Source organism: Belonocnema kinseyi, chromosome 3, assembly GCF_010883055.1.
Source record: "Belonocnema kinseyi isolate 2016_QV_RU_SX_M_011 chromosome 3, B_treatae_v1, whole genome shotgun sequence".
NCBI classification, from domain to species: Eukaryota; Metazoa; Arthropoda; class Insecta; order Hymenoptera; family Cynipidae; genus Belonocnema; species Belonocnema kinseyi.
In genome coordinates this window covers 54,547,646-54,569,020 of record NC_046659.1, presented here as the reverse complement: position 1 = coordinate 54,569,020, position 21,375 = coordinate 54,547,646, and the positions used below count along the sequence as shown (strand labels likewise).

Sequence of the window (21,375 nt, the reverse complement as noted above, 5' to 3'; positions counted from 1 at the left end):
CTTTAGACAAGTAAACGTCATCTTATCTCTCATGACCATAAAAGTAAGACGAACTCAAAGTCGACGAACTCAAGTCGAAGCATTTTTACTCGGGATGGGACGAAATTAGGCACATGCATAATTTATAATTTTCATATTTTTATCGCAATTACTCTCAAATCCCGATATAAGAACGGTTTCGAAGATGGCTTGCAAGTAATCATGATCCTCAATCGGGATAACCAAAAGTCAAAAATCAGCGACGTGGAACCTATTACACCAAAGGCGCATGAGTTACCGTTCACTGCCCCTTTGCAGGGACCAGCTGTTCTAGGAATTCGTGAACAGGGTGTCCTTTTATCGGGATTTGAGTATATTATTTTTGGAACCATTCTTCTTTCTTACATGATTGTTCACAGAATATATAAAACAACTTACACTTTAAAAAACTACTATAACTATTTTCACCTCGCCCTAGTCACCCCTATTTTTATCATGACTGTTTTAATAAGAGGTATGGTTAACGTTTGTTTACTAAAAGTATTTTTTAATAATATACTTAGAAAAATTAAAAACCATTTAACATATACTTGACGAATTCATGTTTTTTCAAAGAATTTCTTATTTCTATTGGTCCTCAAAATTAATTTAAAGTAATTGATATTCATCTTAGTGGTTATCTATCCAAAAATTGTTGACAGGCTTTTTCAGATTATATTATTTAACAAATCTTCCAGTGATATGACATTGAATGCATTCTGAGGGACACGAAACATTATTTTTTGCCAATCCGCCCTTGAATAACCTTCTTCAATCATGCACTTCAAATGTTTTGCGTTTTTAATGTCCCATTACCAAAATTTTTTTACATTTTTTTTAATTCAATAAAAAAAACATGTAAACCTAGTATTAATTTATGGCCGAGCGTGAGTTTGCAAGAACAAACGCAGCCGAGGAGCACCCACGTTCGGCCATAAAAAGACTTCGCTTCTTCGGTACACGAGATATTTTATGTAATAGGAGTTCCGTTTCCAAGTTTTCTCATAAAATTACATTTCTGTTTTGAAGTTTGTTTAAAGGGACATGCAAATTCTTTATCATGCTAGTAATCTGGGGCGCTACAGAGACAGCACTCTGTAAAAGATTGTGTTGCTTGGATGTAATATACTGTGAATGTTTGTTTACTTAACAAATGTCAAACAAATTATTTTTAACCAAATTCAACTAAAACGTTCGAACTGGACAATAATTAGCCTGCGGAATGTAGCCTAACGAGTAAAGATGAGATGCATTACATTAACCGACACAAAAAAGATATTTCGTCGCAGTTAAGTGTCCCCCGCGGAGTAGAAGAAGGTGTCATGTCGTTCTTCCACATGTAATTATGGTGAGTGTCCGCCCTATCGAATTTTGTGTTTTTCTCGATTTGCCGGCGTATTTTGCATTTCTCGACAAAAAAGGCGAGGTACAAATTTGTAAAAAATTAAATTCTCTACAATCTTTATTTAAACAATATTGCTGAAAATACATTATTTATTAATAATAATAATCAAATCTAGGTAAAATTATAAAAGTGGCGCAGTTTTTTCATTTTTTGCACCATTTCTATGGAAAATAAGTGGCACATTTAAATAGCAAAGTTGTAGGGGACTCAATTCCCCAGAGTTTTTGTAGAAAGAAGTTTTTCGTGCGACGTGTAGATCGCGGCTGGGAACGCGCTCAACACGGCGCACAGTGTGCTAGGAGACCCGGTTTCGTGGCCAAAAGTCGGAAAACATATAGAAATGTACAATAATGCAGTGCAAGGACACTAATATATGGTTTTCGAAGGTGCTGATTCCGAATCTGATGTCAGAATTCCAAAAAAACAAAATGGCGGGTCCAATATGGTGGAGCCTAATTTCAAAAATCATTGGATCCACTCAAAAAGTGGTATCCAGGGGTTTTAGAGGGTGCTGAATGCAAATCCGCAGTCAGAATTTTAAAAAAATGGCGGATTCAATATGGCGGACATTCAACACGAAAAATTATTGGATATACTTGGAAAGTGGTATCTAGGGGTCTTTGAGAGCGCTGATTGCGAATCTGATGTCAGAATTTCGGAAAAAAATGGCTGATCCAATATGGCGGACGATAATTTCAAAAAATTATTAGATTCACTTAAAAAGTGGTATCTAAGGGTTTTTGGAGCATCTGACTCCGAATCTGGAGTCGAAATATCGAAAAACTAAACGTACTTGATTCTATTGAGTCCCCTTGCCCCTCACAATTCGGGGTGCTTGAGTTAAGTGAGTCCCCTAGCCTCTCACTACTCGGGTGCTTGATTTGAGTGAGTCCCCTTGCCTCTCACACTTTCAAATGGTTTTCGCTTACAAATTGTCGTGAGTTCCATCTCCCTCTTCATCGGTCAATTCAATTTCGTCTAGCAGAATTTCAGTTTCTGAAAGCTCAGCCTCTTCATCTTCTCGAACTGCTATATCGGAACTAGATGTTGCGTCTTCTGGTATCACATTTACTTGAGGCGCAGCGAGTAAAACTCTGACATTTTCGGAAATGGGCAAAAATTTCTTCTTCTGAAGTCGCGAATGAACACTGATCGCAGAAATGAGTGGATCGGAAGAATCCATTACTCTATAAAACACATCATACATATTAGCTTGGCGGTCGTGTTTTCTGCTGTGAAATTCTCTGTAATTCTTATAGTCTTTGTTGCGAGCTTCAGAAGCTTCTTCTCCAAGCATTCCTACCGGCAACATGCTTGTGCTTATGATTGCGGCTCCGTGAATGAGTATCTTATGTAACGTTGAAGGCATAGGGTAACAGTTGTAGTGAGTTACGTATATTCAGGCAGTAGAATCACAAAGTTTTCCAAACTCAAGTGGATTTATCGGGAGCTGTTGTGACATAGCGGATAAAATTGTTTTGAAATTACGAAGTAACTCACAGTCAAGTCCAAGTTGTTCTGCAAGTTCATCTGTATTTCCAAAAGCTCGTCGAGCTGTGTTCCCATCGTTCGTAGTACTAGAGCCTCCTGGTTTTGGTTTATCCACTATCAATCCTAACTTTTCCCACAAAATCTCTTGAACCTTTTTTTTCCGCTGAGCAAATATTTTTTTTGGAGCAGGAGATCTTACTTGCCAGACCTTCAGATGAAGCCTGTACGAAATGTGCAAGCAACATTCTAGTATCCTGATAGGTCATTCAGCTTATTGGACAGGTCATTGAAGAACTTAGGAGTTGAATGACAGATGGGGCAAGTTTGCATGGATTTTGCCTCGGTTTTTTTAGTTTGCAGTATCTGAATATGGCGACAAGATCTTGGCGATTGAGACGCTCTGTTATTCCAAAGAATAATATTGTCCGCATTGGACAATCTTAAAGGGATGATAGAAGTTACAAACAAGCTTTCATCACTGAGACTCTCATTGTCTTCTGCTGATTTAAAAGATTGCTTGTAAGGTGAATGACCAGTACTACCATCCATACCCCACGAACACATCAACGAAAGATCCATTTCCGTACTACCCAAATTATGCATATGCTGGATTATGACTTCCCTTTGCGATTCCACAATTTGTCAACTTATTCAGAAAGTTTATATATTGAACATGTATATATTTTATACATCAATTATGTTAATAAATATTTTATTAATATCTACGCACGGAATGTGGACGGAAAGCGGATTGCCGAAACAAGTGAGTTCGCACGTCCTCGTTGATGCGGCTAGGAAAACAAATGAAGGTAAGCCAGAAGCAGCGCAGCGCTCTACACGCCATGGCATGGTCGTGCGCGGCCATGTATATATACTATAAGCAGCGAAACAAATGAAAAGTAGCAAAAAGTAGCACACCTATGCTCAAGTGCACATCTTAAGGAAGACATTCATATATTTTAGAACTCAATATGTTGTGTTATGTAATGTTATGAGCAATCGGAAGCAGGTGCTCTGCTGTATAATCTTGTTCTACATTCACTAATAATATGATTGTATTAAATTGCAATTGACAATTCCAGATTCAATTGACTTCAGAGAAAGCTTACACTTTGATTAATAAAATAAATGTAGGTAGGAGGTTTGGAATCGATTTCTTGGAATAAAAAAACGTATTCCACGAACGTGAGTAGCATTACTAATTTTAGGAAGATTTTCTATTTTGTGCCTATATCATCGGAACAAAAATTCATCAATCAACGTATAATTGTCGTCAAAAATACTTCAATTCTTCCTCAGTTTAGTAGTCCATTTTATTTTTCCGAATTCAAGAATCGACTTTTGGCCACGAAATCGGGTCTCCTGGCCCACTGTGCGGCGTTGCCGAGAAAGGCATACGCGCTCAACGCAACGGGACGGCCAAAGGTACTTTATAACTCACTTTTTCCGGTCAATTTCTTCAATTTTCCCGGGCAACGCAGTTCTTCTTCCGCACTGCCAAGTCGAGAGCGTGGCCGGCCGCGATCTACATGTCGTACGAAAAACTTGTTTCTACCAAAGTTATGGGGAGTTGATTCCCCTACATTCTACAACTTTCCCATTTAAATGTGCCACTTATTTTTAATAGAAATGGTGTTTTTCAGCAATATTGGTCGAATAAAGATTATGGAGAATTCGATTTTCTATAAATTTATTTCCCGCCTTTTTTTTATAAATGCAAAATACGCCGGTAAATCGAGAAAAACACAAAATTCAAGATGGCGAACACTTGCCATAATTTATATTTTGTTTGCTGGTGATTGTGTACCGCTATGTTGAATTTTATCTTTACTGGTTAGGCTAATGAGTTTATGTGCTCTTTTTGTTTCCGGCCACTTTAATTGTAGAAAATGTTAGAATTAATAAAATGATGTACTGTTTTTTTTTAGAATGAATAAAAATTAACAATTCGCTTAAATAATTAACTCGAGACAAAAAATGAATGTCACTTAAACTTTTGTAAAATAAATATTGAAACCAAATGAAGCTAATTGACATAATAAGACAATAATTTACTAACTTGAAAAGATTTTCGGCACCGGCTCGAAGTCGGAGTTCCTTGTTGATTTCCTGGTTGAGTTTACTCCTTTTGTTCTGTAACTTTCCCCTGCACGTCGCGACTCTCGGGTCCGAACCCTAAAATCATAAAAATCAGAAAATTATAAACTTGTACTAGAAAATTTGAGAAAGCTTCGTTACACAGGAAACTGTAATTGATTTTGAATATATGATTCAAACTTTGTCAAACATTTTTCTTTGAAGTTGATGTCTATAATGAAAGTACGGAACGTGAATATTATACATAAAAAGAAAACAAAAATATAAGTTTTGACAACATTTAAGATTATCAAAATTAGGAATGTGCTTTAAAAGTTCAAAATACAGTATCCCTTTTAAAATACTCCAATCAGATAATTTCCACATGCGGCGAACCTTTAAATACGGCCTGTAAGTATATTAGCTGTTCCGGAATTGACGTTTCCGTATTACAAGTGGCGTTAAGTACAGCAAATTAATTCGTCTTGAATAAATAAATATTCTTCTGATCTTAGTCGAATTATACATAGAATTTAATAAAGAGAAGATTAAAAGTCAATCTTAAGTGGATAAAATTTCACAGGTACCGAAACAGGCCCAAGGTACCTAATCAATCTTTTTACATTCTTATTATTTATGATTGAGAAAGTATTAGAATTGTCGGAAATTTGACATCACACTTTTTCAACTGATCTTCACGTTTCGAGACCTTCTGAATCCGAAAATCAGGTTTTCACGATGGCGTCTGTCTGTCTGTCCGTCCGTCAGTCCGTCCGTAAACACGATAACTCTCGAAAAATGAACGAATCAAATCCATCTTTGACACACTTTTTCTAGGCCCTAAAAGAAAGGACGAGTTCGTTAACCAGCCATTTTTGATAAAAATTCAAAAAGTGAGCGCATTTTGAAAATTTTTGAGACCACTTTTTTCTGAATTTGAAAATTCTATGTACGGATATTTATAGTATTGAAAAGAACAAACAATTGATCATAACCAATTTTTGGATTTTCTTCAAAAAACGAAAATTCAAATTTTGATTGCACAAAAAATAATGGAAAATAAAAAATTCCATTTTGTGGAGAAACTATGTAGTATAAAAAAAAGATGAATTAACAAAAATGGTTATCCCAAAAAAGATCTACAATTTCGTTAAGAATCACTTCCTGATAGGACGCGTACTTTTTGTTTTATTCGTAAAAAATAACGTTGAAAAAAGTAAAATAAAAAAAAATGTGTGGAAAAACGACGAAAATTACGAGAAAAAAATCCAACAAAACCTGTTTATAAATGTCTGGCGGAAATCGAGAGAGCAGCGCGAGTGTCAACATGAGAATGTGTACCTCAAAGCCTACAGAGCTTTGAGAAACTTAATCTTTGACTATACTTAATTAAGTAGACAATTCAGAATATGAAGACGCATGTAAATACTTCTATCTAAAAGAGATCTTTTTGATAAAGTTTTTTTCAAGCATTCAAAATGCAAAGAATAAATATCCGAGCGCGAAGAGCGAGGTGTAATTATGTTCGAGCGCGAAGCTGCGAGATTCAACTGTCGCGCGCCCTAGGCGCGCTCAATCTTGCGACCGAAGCGAGCCGCGCGATGAGAATGTGCCCGCGAAGATAGCACATTTTTTATTTGATGACAGTATTTTTTAAATAATGGATTTTTCTAATGTACGTATTTTCGCAAAAATCTAAAAAATAACGCGAGATAGATCTTTGATATAAAACGTGAATATTGTTACAATGAAGTCTCAAAAAATTAATGATACTTTAATCAATTAAGAACTATATGTAATAAATGTGCCCGCTGGGCGGGCACATTCTCATTTCGCGCATTGCGCGCGGCTGTTCGTGCCAAGTTTGATGGCGACTAAGGTGCGCGAGTACGCTCTCGCGCTCGTTTTCGTACGTTTAATGTGTACGCTTTAAGTAAATTTGTGAAATATCGTAAATACCATAAATTATATCGGAAACTGTGATTTAAATTATTGAGGAATTACAGCCATAAATTGTAACTAAAATGTTTTTCGATTTGCTTTTTAAGAATGTTTTTAAGAATTGTTTTTACGACTTTGACGATTACATTCTCATGACGAAACTCGCGCTCGATAAGTTCCGTCAGATTGAAAAACTTCATCAAGATAATTTGTAAATCTTGTTAAAATCTACTAAAAACAACACTTTAAACTTATGGATCTCTTAAAAACCAAAATTGCATATTTTTGAAAATGATCCAACTTTCGAAACTTTTGTCTAATGAAGAAATTTCATGATAATAGTTGACTTTTTGAAGTTTTATCGAATTAAAAATGTCATTAGGATAATTTACAAGTCTTTTTCACGCATACAAGAAAATTTGTCAAAAATCCCTAAAACTCATAATAAATTGTTATTCAAATTTTGAAAGAATTCAAACTTTTTGAATGTTTGTCTAATGGAAAAATTTAACTGATATATTTTGTGAACATATTTGATATCTAGTGACGAATTTAAATGAAATTTCCTAATCTTTTAGAAAAATATTATTTTCTATTTTTCTGAACATTTTCAAAATTTTCAAAAGTATATAACTTTTCTAATTTTCATCGAAATTGAACGTTTTATTGGGATAATTTGCAATTCTTCTACCTATCTATAAGAAACTTTGACAAACAATTTTTATTTGAAAAAAAATGTTCTGTTCAAAGATTTAAAATGCTCGGAATTTTTAAATTTTGGTTTGAAATATCTAATTAACGAACTTAACCTTTATTTTAGGAACCTTAAGAAGTCTATTAAAGGCTGACTGGATTGGACAAATCTTTCAAAATTTAGAGTGGCTAAAACATTCAGGTAACCATAAATACAGACATACAGGCATACAGACACACATACAGAGTGCCGAAACGTAAAGATCCGTTGAAAACCAGAGATAGAAAATTTGGACGATTACATTGCACTCTCATGAATGAGAATGTAACAAAGGAAACTTTATCGTAGGTTAGGTAGGATGAACAAAAATTGACAGAAATAACTGAATACAGTGTATGTGATAGACCTTTTCGTTTTAATTCGGAAGTTAGTGGTGCGCAAATCCGGCCGCCATTACATCTCCCGCGAATTAAAAAAAGTCGTTTCCTTTTGAAAAACAGAGGTAAACATGTGTGCAAATGTGCAATTTTTGAAAGTTAATTTGGATGCCAAAGATGTGCCAGGTGCAGAATTAATAGCTGAATTTTGTGTAGAAGGACTATCGTACTCAATTAAAAATATCCCAAGTGCGAAGTCACATACGGCCCAACATAGGACCATAGTCGGCAAAAATATTGCCGAAGCTCGGCTGCCATTATCGCGCCAATGACGGAATAATAACTATGGCCTGCACTTGGCAGCCAAGGTTTGGCCCGCCATTGTCGGCCCAACACTGGGTACCAGTATTGGACCAAACCTGACTGTCATCGTCGTGCCATTGCCGGATTGATAACTATGGCCTTGACTTGGCAGCCAGGGCTTGGCTGCCATTGTCGGCCCAAAACTGGCTACGGTCTAAGGATATGACAAAAAAGATATTTAAAAAATAAATATTAACTGATTGCGAGTACTTTGAATATAAATATTAATGGTTCTGTTTAGACTGAATACATTTATTACATTTTGAATATTATATTACAAATAAAATTTCTAACGCTACGAGGTATCGAACCTACATCTATATACCTAAGTCTATCGCCTAGCAGCCGGGCGTGCTAACCACTTCGCTAAACTGAAAAGTTGAAAGTCTGTGAAAAAGCCATTCTCATAAACTGCAGTTCAGAAAACTTAAAGAACCAAATTTTAAGCTCTCTTTTTCTAATTATTTATTATTATGTGACTTTGTGTAAATGTAAAATACATGAAATGTTAACAGGAATATCAATACACTAATTTTTAAATAAATAATTTAAATCGATTACAATTTTTCTTCGCGTAATATTTCATTTTTATCCGTTGTAGCCTGCTTTACAACTTTTTGCAATGACAGGAAATGTAATTTTTATAAATATTAACAATTTTTAATAACAGCAGTTAACAAATTTCATCGTGAACTTTCACAATTTTTCAATACAGTTTTTTTATCTTTCGTGTAAGATTTGTTTATTAGGTGCTAAAACTAAGACTTGGTAAAACAATGTGCCGATTCTGGGTCAAGCATCGGTGGAGAATCGGCAAATATAAATAGCCAATATAGACTGCCAGCACTGGCTCAACATTGGGCCGATTTAAATAAAACATGGTTTGCCGTGGTAAAAGTGACACTTGGCCCAGTAATGTGCCATCACTGGGCCAGGCTTTGACTGATCCTTGTGAAACATGGTTTCCCGTACTAAAAGTGAGACTTGGCGCAATAAAGAGCCGATACTGGGCCAAGCATCGGTGGAGGATCGGCAAATATAAATAGCCAATATAGGCTGCCAGCACTGGCTCAACGCTGGGCCGATTAAAATGCCGATATTGGCCCAATAACTTTAGCCAAACTTTGGCTGCCAAAATTGGACCAACACTGGGCCGTGTATTCAGCTCCGGAAATTCGCACTTGGGATGTCTGCAGCGTCGAAAGGTATCGACAAAGGGAAAAAAGAACGAATTAGTTGCAAAGTGAGGTTACATCATGCCTTTACCCATTTAACGAATTTCTTACATTAATCACAGTTTCTCACGTTTAATAGTGTGCTTATGTCATCAATTTCTTCTTTTCTAATCTTCAGACATGGCTTCGGATAGTTTATAAATTAAAAAATACACTTTTCATAGAATGCATTCCTACGGCTGTCACTTGTACAAAGATCATAGCAGCATCGTTCATCAGCTCCGACGCCTTTTTTTGCACAATATTTCTTTTAAAATCTTATTGATTCATTTTAGTTCACTTTTTGACACAAGTACTCCTCAAATTATTAGAAAATAATTGTTTCATCATAATAACACTATATATTCGTCAATAGGGACCGACAATTGAAAGGAGGTACTATTATTTTTCGCGCATGGGTACTCAAAAGTAATTGAAATTAAAAGGTCTATGAGCGTTGACAAACATAAAAAAATAGACTCAATAATACGTCGTTGATACGCGTTTTTTTTCTGTAGCAAATATTTTAATATTTTCGAAATCAAAATCAAAGTAATGACTAAAGTTCCAAGAATGTTGTGACAAACCTGTGTGAAAATTCTCAACTTCACAATCTCGTTTGTCTTCAGCAATTCTGGTTCTTCTCGCCTTTCAGACAATATAGAAGATCGGTTCCCCTCTCTAAAAAATTTAGGTAGTAATCTGTCCTGTGTGTGATGCTGCACTTCGTCAGTTATCCTTTGAGCGGTGCGAAGTGAAAGTGCGCCAGTGTTTTCGCAAGTTAGTGAACTTTAATTGTTTTGATTCATTTGATATTTTCTGGTATTTATATGAACAACATAAAGTTTTCACGTAATTCTGAACTATGTTTGTACAATAAATATGCATTAACATTCAGTGTCCCTAAACTTCATTAAGAACCATAAATAACACTAAATTTTACTAAATTTGTTAAAAGCCAGAAACAGTTCAAAAACTGAATAGGATTTAAAAGACCCTGTCTGTAAACGAACGGTAAAAAAAATAAGTCTGTAAACGGAGGGTTAAATTGATAAGCTTACTTCTTCCTTCAGAAAAACAATATACAGTGAACCCCAGAGTGAGTGCCGGTTTTGGGGCTGACCGTCGACTTAACTGCCCAGCTCCGCCGCGTCAATTCTCGGAAGAACAAATTCTGGAGGCCGTATCTCTAGGGTTCACTGTATTTGAGAACAAAATTCGGTGATTTTAGCATTGATGCCTGTCCGATATGAAATTAATTCGGCCGATGACTTCTTCATAACTTTTCCGTATCAAGTTTGAATTTTTTCGGATTTTCAATTTTATACTGTCACGAAATAAGGTATTTTAAGTATTTTAAATATTAGGTACATTACAATTCTTATAAACATTTCAATAATTAAGAATATAATTCTTTGAAAGTAGAGGGGCGGCGGGTAATGTGGCACACATGTTAGAAAAAGCTCCGTTAAAAGCTAAATATGTTGAAAACTGCAGTAAAATAATATGGAGCACGTGAATTAATATCTTATCTACATTATGCGTATGATTATTATTGAATTTACGTCTACTAAAGTAGTTAATTATAAAGTTTCACAAAAAGTATGCCTGCGCCAAGTTATCCTTCCTGGTTGTACTTTTTCACTACCTTTTGGTCAGTTTAAAAATACACACATAACACCCAAAAATAACTTTTCATGATAAGAAATGAGTGATTAGCTTTATTGAGAAAATTTTTACACCATACAAAACAGTACACATAAAAAAATAAAGTACAGTAAATACTTCTCGCTATAAATCAATCGATTTCTGTAATTGAGGGTGCGCCACATTAACCGTCGCGCCACATTTCCCGTCGCTCCCCTATTACATTTCTCGACTAAGAAATTAAGTCTCTGTATAATACTTATTCATTTAATATCATAAGAGTTTTATAAAATTATAAGCCTAAAAATAAATTTAATGGTTTTAAGCGCCAGCGGCACTGCGCTGATGTATAACTGCGCATGCGCATTAACAATGCTGCGCACGGATGCAAATACGCCATTTGTGTGCCACGAAACATGGCTAAAAATACTCATTTTTCACTTATGAGGCAAAAAATAAATTTTTTATCACACCTCTATCATAAGTACAATTTTAGGTACAGCAAACGATACCTAAAATAGCACTTTTTAGGATAGGCCGTAAAATTGCTTACTTAGGGTACAGCTTACTATAAAGTAACTGAGACTGTGATCTGATTGGCTGATGGACATTTATATTTATACTTTGTGTTACGATGAGTGCAGTAACCCCAACTTTGGCTTGTAGTCGTACACTTTCGCTAACGGATTGGACTGGATTGAATTGGAATTAGTGGGTTTGGAGTGAATTGTATTATATTAAAATTAATTGGATTGGAGTGGAGCAGAATGGATTGGTTTGGATTGGAATTCAGTGAATTAGATTCAAATGAATTGGAATGAATTGTATGGGGGTGAATTGGAGTGGATTGGGGTGAATTGAATTTGATTACAATTGATTGGAGTGGATTGGATTGGAGAGGATCGGATTTGATTGGATTAGAATGAATGGGATTGGTTTGCATTAGAATGAATTGGATTTGAGCGAATTAGATTGTGTTGGCATAAATTGGATTGAATTCCCTCTCGGTTTTTTAGATTAGAACTCCATGCAACCTATATTTGCACTTATGATCGACTGATGCGATAAAAAATAGTGTTGTGACTCTCGGCCCCTCAGTGCCACTTTGTCTCGTGTTAATTTCAGTACTCATCTCGTCTCGGCTACGCCTCGACTCCCACTCGTACTACAACTTTTAAACTCGGCCAAAAAACTGCCAGTTAGGGTCCTTGCATTCCAAATAACTATTTTATGTTTTTAATTTTTTACGGTTAAGGAAAGGGCCCACCCTGCAATTCTGAAAAAATCGATTTTTTTTACATTTTTCGAATGTATCTATATGTAGAAATATTGAGTTAAAATTTCAAAAAGAACGGATGTCTCTAACTATATTTATATATATATTTTTTTGCTACCTGAACGTCAGTACCTCGGACCGCTTACCTGTGCGTTCGGCGCAGCATTCTAAATGTTCCATCGACTGGTGTAAGTACCTCAAAGCTAAGGCACTTAAGCAAGACTACAAGCATCCTCCTGCGCTTTCTACAGATGTACAGGAAGTGCTAAATCCTATTTATGAGGATCTGCCTAAGACAGAGCTGCTGGAAAGATGTTTAGGTGGACATACGCAGAATAATAATGAAAGCTTTAATAACTGCGTATGGCACATGGCACATAAATACGTGTTAAATGCCAAAAAAGTTGTTGAAATTGCGTGCAAAGTTTCTGCATGTATCTTCAACGAAGGATTTCGCCCAATCGTGAAGATACTGGGCACGATGACCATGAAACTTGGGCCAGGTGCGATCGACTTAGCTAAAAGACGCGATGACCAACGTATCGAATCTGCGAACCGTCGAAGCTCTGAAAGCTCAAAAGAGGCCAGATCGAAGCGGAAGCAGGCAAGGCTGGAAGAAATTGAAGAATTTAAGCAAGAAAAAGGTCTTTTGTACGGTCCAGGCGCCGCAGATTAAGTTTAGATAAGAATTTTTCATGATTTTTAGTTAAAAAAATTTTAAACGTGTTTTTCTCGAAACAACGTATTGAAAAACTAGCTCCATCGTATCTCACGAACCAGTGAACCGATTCTTATAAAATTTAAACCACATACTCTACACATGAATTGTAACGAAGTGAAGCTAAATCTTTTCGTAATTTTAATCTTTACTATTAATTTTCAGTCAAAAACGGCAAAAAACGCTTATTTTTCACTTTTTTTTTGTAATTTATCCACCATTTTTTTTATTTATCAATAAAACTTCATATATTTGCTTCACTTTGTAGCTGAAGTCATACAGAATCTAAAACCATTTAATTTTTTTGTTTCAGGTTTTTTTTGGGTGCTTCGGGTGGACCCTTCCCTTAAGGAAAAATTTTTAATCGTAGTCTATTTAAGACTTAATAATACTAGCATTGTTTGAAGTGCAGATCATTAATTATGTTCTCCGACGACTTCTCAGCCGCGCTCGGTCCTAGAGTACATTGCAGTCCCGCAAAAAAAGTTTCCGTTTTAGAGGTCAGAGTGGTCCAAGGGAGCGAGAGAGTGACGCCGCTAGGACAGCGGAGCAACTCTACGACACGCAGGCAGTGCCTTCAGAACGTGGGATTTTTCGACCCCAACCACTCTCCCATCTAGGAGCGACACATTCAAAAGTAGCGTGTCGGTGAGTCGGCTCTGCTACATGTTGCGTAGGCCAGCCTTCTGTAGAGCCGAAAATGCACGAGCCCGAGCCCCCCCCCCCGTCCCGAGACTTCACGATTCGTTTTCGGTGGCTAACTGGCTATTTGGAGGAGTTTTTAAGTAAACTGAATTTCGCAGGATGTCAAAAGAATGAAAGTTCCGGCAATTTATTGCGCAATTTCGTTGCACTTTTTTAAAATTTATTTTGGTAAAAAAATGACCTTTCAAATTTGCGTAAGTTTAAAAGATATTCTCATGCATTTTGAAACGATTAGAAAATAGTTAAAATTTGTAAAGACGTTGTTAAAGAATTTTGTAAGGTTTCACGAAAACGAAGAAAATTCTTTGAGGTTTCTACGAATAATTAATATAATTTTTTTTTGAAAAATTAATTTTAAAAAATTCCAATACATTTTAAACTATGTTTAAAATTCTCAAGAAAGAATCTGAAGATTTTAAGGTATTCTTTTTCATTTTGCCGAATTTCTAAGAAAATCATGAAAAATTTGAATTGTTTCTAATGATTAGAAGGCTTAGAAGGTCCGACAAGATTAGAAATAGAAATTTTTCAAGATTGGTAGGAAAATTTTTAATGACTTTTTATTTTAAAAAACGTACTTTATGAGAATATTGAAAAAGGATTTTAAACATGTGAAAGGATTTCCTAAAATTTAAAAGAAGACTGTAGAAGATTTTAAAGCAAAATGATTCAATTTGGTAAGATTATAATAAATAGATCAAAACCGAGTAAATGCAAGAAATATTAAGAAGAATCGAAGAGATTCAAATTAAATTTGAAACTTATATTCTGTCAGAAACTTAGATTTTTAAAGAATTGAAACATAAAGTTTAGAAACTTTAAAGGAATTCCGAAAGATTTCAAGGAGGTAAAACTATTTTTTTTTAAATCCCTGGGAAAAATTTAGAAGATTATGAGTCAATTTTTTCGCATCTTGAATTAAGGAACATAGTTCTTACCAGGCCTTCTTGTGAAATTTTGTTACACAATTTTTTAAATTATATGTTGGTTTGAAAATCTACTTTCAAATTTAATTAAGTTTAAGAGATATTCAGAAATTTTGAAAGAATACAAAAATAATTAAAAGTTGTGCAGATTTTTCAAGAATTTTGTAAGTTTTCATCAAAATGGAAAAAAAATTATTTTAGGTTCCTAGAAATAATTAAAATAATTTTTTATTTCGAAAAATTAATTTTAGGAAATTATTCTAAAGCATTTCAAAACATTCAAAAAGACGTCAAAAATTGTCAAAGTATCTGAAAAAGTTCAAAGGCCATTTTTTTATAATTTTGCAAAATAAAAAAAAATCAGGAAAAATTTGAATAAATTTTAAAGATTAGAAAACCTGACAATATTAGAAAAAAGAATTATTGTCCTAGTTATCGTGTGAAAATTTTTCATGATTATTTATTTTAAAAAGTGTGCTTTAAAAGAAAATTAAAGAAGATTTTTAAACACATCAAACAATTTCCTAAAATTTCGCACAAGAGTGTAGTAGGTTTTAAAACCAACGTCTTTTAATTCGATAAGATTACAAATTTTGTAATATAATTATCTAAAATAAAAATATAATAAAAATAAAAAAAATCTATAATAAAAATTATAATATACAATTATCAGTCTTTGAAATTAAAATTCGAATGATTTTTTTAAATTACTTTCAGCACATTTCTTCTCAAGCAGAATCCCCGCTTTCAATCGCAAGAGGTTCAATTATTTCCAATCAGATTAAGTAATTACATAAATTTTGAAAATTAAAAAAAGATAACTTGGAATCAGTTGAATGAGATTTAAAAAAATTTTATTTTGATTACACGTAAAATTTGTTAAATTATTTCTAAAAATTTGGAAACATTAAACATTGTAGTATTTAAATACACTTGACATTTAAGATTTTTATATTAAATTTTGATAAGATATAATAGATATGTATATAAAATGAAAAAATAATAATAAAAACTCGATAAACGAAGGACTTTCAGATAATGAAAGATAATGAAAGAAACTCCTTGGGAACAAATTTAAATAATTGTTTTGGAATAAATTCGAACAGAAAATCGAAAAAAGATTACAAAACATTTTTTATTATTTCCTAAAATGTTTAAAATTACGTAAAATATTTTGAAACAAAATGTTGTAATTTTTTCATATTACTTAACTTTAGAAAAAATAAGGAACATAATTCTTTCAAATTTGAGTAAGCTTAAGAGATATACAAAAATTTTGAAACGATTCGGAAATAATTAAAACTTGTAAAGATTTTTAAAGGAATAATTAACATAATTTTTTATTTCAAACAATTAATTTAAAAAGATTATTTTTAAACATTTAAAAACGTTGCAAAAGATTTCAAATATTCGTAAAGCATCTGAAAAACTTTAAAGGAATTTTTTTTTAATTTTGCAGAATTAAACGAAAATCAGGAAAAATTTGAATAGTTTTTAAAGATTAGATATTGGAAGTTCTGACAAGATTAGAAAAACATAATTATTTTTCTAATAATCGTGTGAAAGGTTTTAATAATTTTCTATTTAAAAAATGTACTTTAAAAAAAATTCAAGCGGAATTTTAAACACATCAAACGATTTCCTAAAATTTAAAAGAAGAGTGTAGAAGATTTTAAAGCGAAATGCTTCAATTTGATAAGATTAAAAAGCTAAAAAAAAGTAAATAATCAAGTGAATTCAGGAAGTATTTAGTAGACTTGATAATATTCAAAAAATTTAAACCTAAGAAGTGTTTTAGAAACGCAAGATAAACTTTAGGAACTTTAAAAGAATCTCGAAAGGTTTCAGGAGAATAAACAAAGTTTCTTCTTAAAATGCTTGGGAAAATTTAGAAGATAAGGAAATTTTTTTCTACATTTTGAATGATTTTTTTAATTTTCTATAAAAACTCACGAGAGTTACCAATATCTTGAAGAATTTAAAACGTTTTAAATAGACAATAAATTTTCCTAATATTTTTTTAAATCCTATAAATTAAAAATAAAAAGTCTTTAAAATCTCCTAGGATCTTTTCTGATACATCTGATATATTCGAAAATATCTTTTTTAATTTTCTTAAGAATCTTATAATTATAATATATAATTATTAATTATAATTATAATAATTATTTACATATAAATATATAAACAAACTGATAATACTTATTTTCTTGCATATGAAATCTTTAAAAAATCTTTAATGCCTTAAAATACTTATCTCAACATTACAAAATTTAGGTTCTACAATTTGATTTTATTTATAAAACAATTGTAATTGGAAATTGATTGTAAATAATTGTAAAATAAATCCAATAAAATTTATTTTATGAAGAAATATCTCATGATTATAAAAAGAGAAGAAAAATTGTAAAGGTAAGTCTTTGTAGCATTTTAATAACTACTTAACATATTTTTACATTATTTTTCCTTGATTCTGGCCGAGGGTCATACATGGTACAAAAAACCATCGTGAAATTTCAAATAAAAACTGTACTCTCTACACATTAATTTTTTAAATTAAAAATAATAATACTTTTATAAATATTGCCAAAATTTATTTGAATATATGATGCACATTCATTTTTATTTTAAAAATGCCTGTAAATAGCTGGTGTTTTACAAATTTTACGATATTTGTGTACCATGTTTGACCTTAGGGAATAGATTTCAGGAATAAAATTATAAAAATGTATCCATTGGTTATTAAAATACTATGAAGAATCGCCTTTCAAATTATAGTTGAAGTTGAAGAGATATTTCTCTTATCGTTTTTCAGCATATCATTTTTCACTAAACGTAAAGCAGATTGAAATAAACTTTAAAAATAAAAATAAGGAAGCTCAGAAATTCATGCTGTTTTCTGTTCAGAAAGTTCCACATATTTTTAATAAAACTCCTTTCCACACGACATTCAAAGGAAAATTTTACAACATTTTTGCTAAATGATTAGTCTTTTGAATGAGGTCAAGTTAATAACTTTTTGGCTTTTTTTCTTTAAATACTCAAAATTATGATTACAGCCTAAACTAGCATGCAAAGAGATGTATCATAAAAGAATCTATAGGACTTTAAATTTTTTTATTTTATTGGATTTAAAAAAATATTTCAAAATTCGAGTCTTTTTAAAAGATGTTTAGGACATTCAGAAGTTTGGAAGATATTAACGAATATTTGATACATCTTGAGAAATTTGTTGAAGTTTTTAAATATTTCTAATACGTCCAAGACAAAATAAATTACAACAAATATTTTTAACTTACTACATTTTTCTTAAAATTTAAAAAAAGCATTCAAGATGTAAAAAACTTGACTTATATAAACTTCTATATTTTTCAAATGAATTTTAAGAAAAATAATTCTTTTTTCTAATATTTTCAGACCTTCTAATTTACTAATCTTTAAGAATTATACAATTTTTTCCTGATTTTTTTTCAAGTTTTAATTAATTTTTAATAGCTTCAAAATTTCTAAATATCTCGTACACTTACTCAAATTTGAAAGCAAATTTCACAAAACAACATAGACATAACAAAAAATGGTACAATTAAAAATTGTGATCTTTTTTTCATTTTCTCTCCGAATTCATTCCATTCCATTTTTGGTTGAAAAATAAATTTTTAATTGAAAATCCATTTATGTTTAAAAATTGAACTATTCTGTTGTAAATTCGATTGTGTGTGTGTTTTTTTTTTCAACATTTTTCAGTTGAAAATTCATTTGTTCCATCGAAAATTAAACTATTTTAAAATTAAAATTTTTTAAAATAACTATTTGGTTGATAATTTAACTGTTTTGTTGAAAATTCTATTTTTTTATTGTTGAAAAGAAATTTTCTTATACTAAAAATGTAACTGTATCATTTTTGGTTGAATTTTTTAGTAGGAAATTGACCTTTCTCAGCCTGCAATTTTTCTTTTTTGGTAAAAAATTATTCTCCTTGTTTAAAAATTCATCTATTTTAATCAAGAATTTATTTCTTTGGATGAAAATGCATTTTTTGGTGCAACTTCTTTAATTTTGGTATGAAATGGTTGAAAGTTCATCTATTTTTTTTGGAAATTTATCTATTTTCTTAACAAAAATTTGTGTTGTTTTAAAATTGATTTTGAAATTTTTGAATTTGTGTTTTCGGTAGAAAGTTATTGGGTTGAAAATTAAATTATTTGTTTGCAAATTTAATTTTTTGCTTGGTAATTTAAAAATTTTGTTCAAAGTTTGATTTTTTGGGTTTGATAATTATTTTTCAACTGAGAATTTATCTATTCAATTTTTCGTAGAAACATTATAATTTCAGATGAAAATTAATTTCTTTCGTTGAAAATTCTATTTTTTATCTGAAAATTTCATTAGTCCATTTTTTATCGAATACTTATTGTTTTAGGTTAAAATTCGTTTCTATAGATGAAAATTGAACAATTTTGTTGACACTTTTTTTTCTTGAAAAATTTTCTTTGTAGTTATAAATTTATCTTCTTTGTTGGCGAATTATTTTTCTTTAAAAATTCATTTGTTTTAGATAAAAATTGATTTCTTTTGTTGAAAATTCACATTTATTTGGGTTTAAAATTTAATTTTTTCAACTGCCAACTTCAGTATGAACTACAATGTTTAAGTTAAAAAATGTATTTTTTAAAGTAATTTCTTAGGTTCAAAATTGAACTATTTTGTCAAAAATTTGTTTTTTATTTGTTAAAAATCAATTGTTTACTAAAAATATGACTAAGGCATGCAGAAAAAAATTTGAAACATTTTAGACCCCGAAGTCTTATCTCCTATATCTATTTACATAAAGTAAATTATATTTGCCTCTTCGCAATAAGCCTTAACGGTTCTAAGGTAACTCGGGATTTCAAAACCATTCATTCGTGAAGTCGGGCGAGCTCGGGTTCCTGCTCGTGCATTTTCGGATTTACACGAAGGTGGGCTTCGCAGCATTTAACAGAGCCGACTCACCGACACGCTATAGCGACAAACTCAAACGTATTCGTATGAATGTGTCGCTCCCAGATGGGAGAGTGGTGGGAGCAGAAAAATCAAGAAAGCGGGCAGCATTCGCGGCCAGTAATCCTAGGGTACTATATTAGACAGGAATATGCAACCGCCATTCTGGTTCCTAGACATTTCGCGGAAACAGTGCGATAAGCATATCGTATAATTTAATTAAAATTAAGTTTAGAATATAAGAAAAATGGTCTGCTGCAGTGCTCAGTTTTGTAAAAATAAAAGCGAAGATGGATTTAAACTTTACCGTTTTCCACTAGGGCGAAGAGAAAGACTGTCAATGTGGATCATAAATTGTAGACGCGACAAATGGAAACCAAATTTAAATTCAAGATTATGCGAAGTTATTACTACTATTTATGACTATCACAATATGATTCAAATATAGGGGGGTCTGAATATTATGTTTACATTAATTAAATTGCCTATGAGCATTTTTTATATATTAAAGCGAAATGAGATCCAGAAGAAAGTAAGGTTAGGAACCCGTTTTTCTACAGAACGACGCACGTTACCACACGCAAATAAAAAGGACGTATGATATGAAATATAAATAGCTATCATAATAAACTCTTGAAAAAGTATTGAATTATTGTTTGAACTATAGTCTATTATTATTTTATTATTTGTTATTATTTATTTTAAAATATTTCGTTTACAAATATAATTTTTGCAAGAACAATTTTTTGGAAAATGTGTGGGTTAACAAATCTGTTGGATTTGTTAATTTAAATGTGTTCCAACCTCTGCGTTCATTTATCGCGTACGACGTTTCTTTGTTTTTGTCACGTCAAAACCTACTAAATGAGTTAGTTGATTCATAACCATTGTGCAAGACCTTTCGTATCTTTTAATCTCCAACTATATTGTTCTTTACTCGCAAATGCTGTGTTTGTTTTTATGAGCTAGTTTCCCTGAATATTCCTAACAAAATCATATAGTCTAATTTCAATATTTCGTATATTATGTCACATGTAATTTGATATAAATTCATCTTTTGATAACAATGATTCAGTATAATTTAAAAATAAATAATCTATATCATGTAAGTGTATTTATATAATTCGATATCAATTTAGCTATTTTGAATTTGGCGGGAAACCAGAATGACATCTTGCATATTCCCCTCTAATATAGTACCTTAGTGAACCCAGATCTGAAACGAGACGTGGTCCAATACTATCACAGGTCTATGCCCGTGTCAATATAGGAGGGGACGATGCAAACGACTGGGATGCGCGCGCAACCCATTTCTCCTCTTCTGAATTTGAAAACTCGAAGGTGCACGATTGCCGGTCGGAACACTTCGGCGGTTCTATTTATATCTATATCCGCTTTCAATAAAATGAAGATTTTGGGATTTTAATATTTCCAGATTTCGATGCTGGCGATTCTCATGATTTGAATACTTCACGCGCCTCTTTATATGCGTACATTTTGAGGTTACGTAATTTCAAGTATAAAATATAAATTATATAAATATT

At 32.1% G+C, this 21,375-nt stretch overlaps 1 protein-coding gene across 10 annotated transcripts in view; it reads right to left on the bottom strand.

The window, feature by feature from the left end:
- LOC117168885 (rhophilin-2) overlaps positions 1-21,375 on the bottom strand; it is a 177,904-nt gene that overhangs the window by 57,299 nt on the left and 99,230 nt on the right. For all 10 annotated transcript variants that reach the window (XM_033354790.1, XM_033354791.1, XM_033354792.1 and 7 more), the window contains one exon: positions 4,974-5,089. In XM_033354790.1, the coding sequence (XP_033210681.1) occupies positions 4,974-5,089 (116 nt within the window). The remainder of the gene's footprint in view (positions 1-4,973; positions 5,090-21,375) is intronic.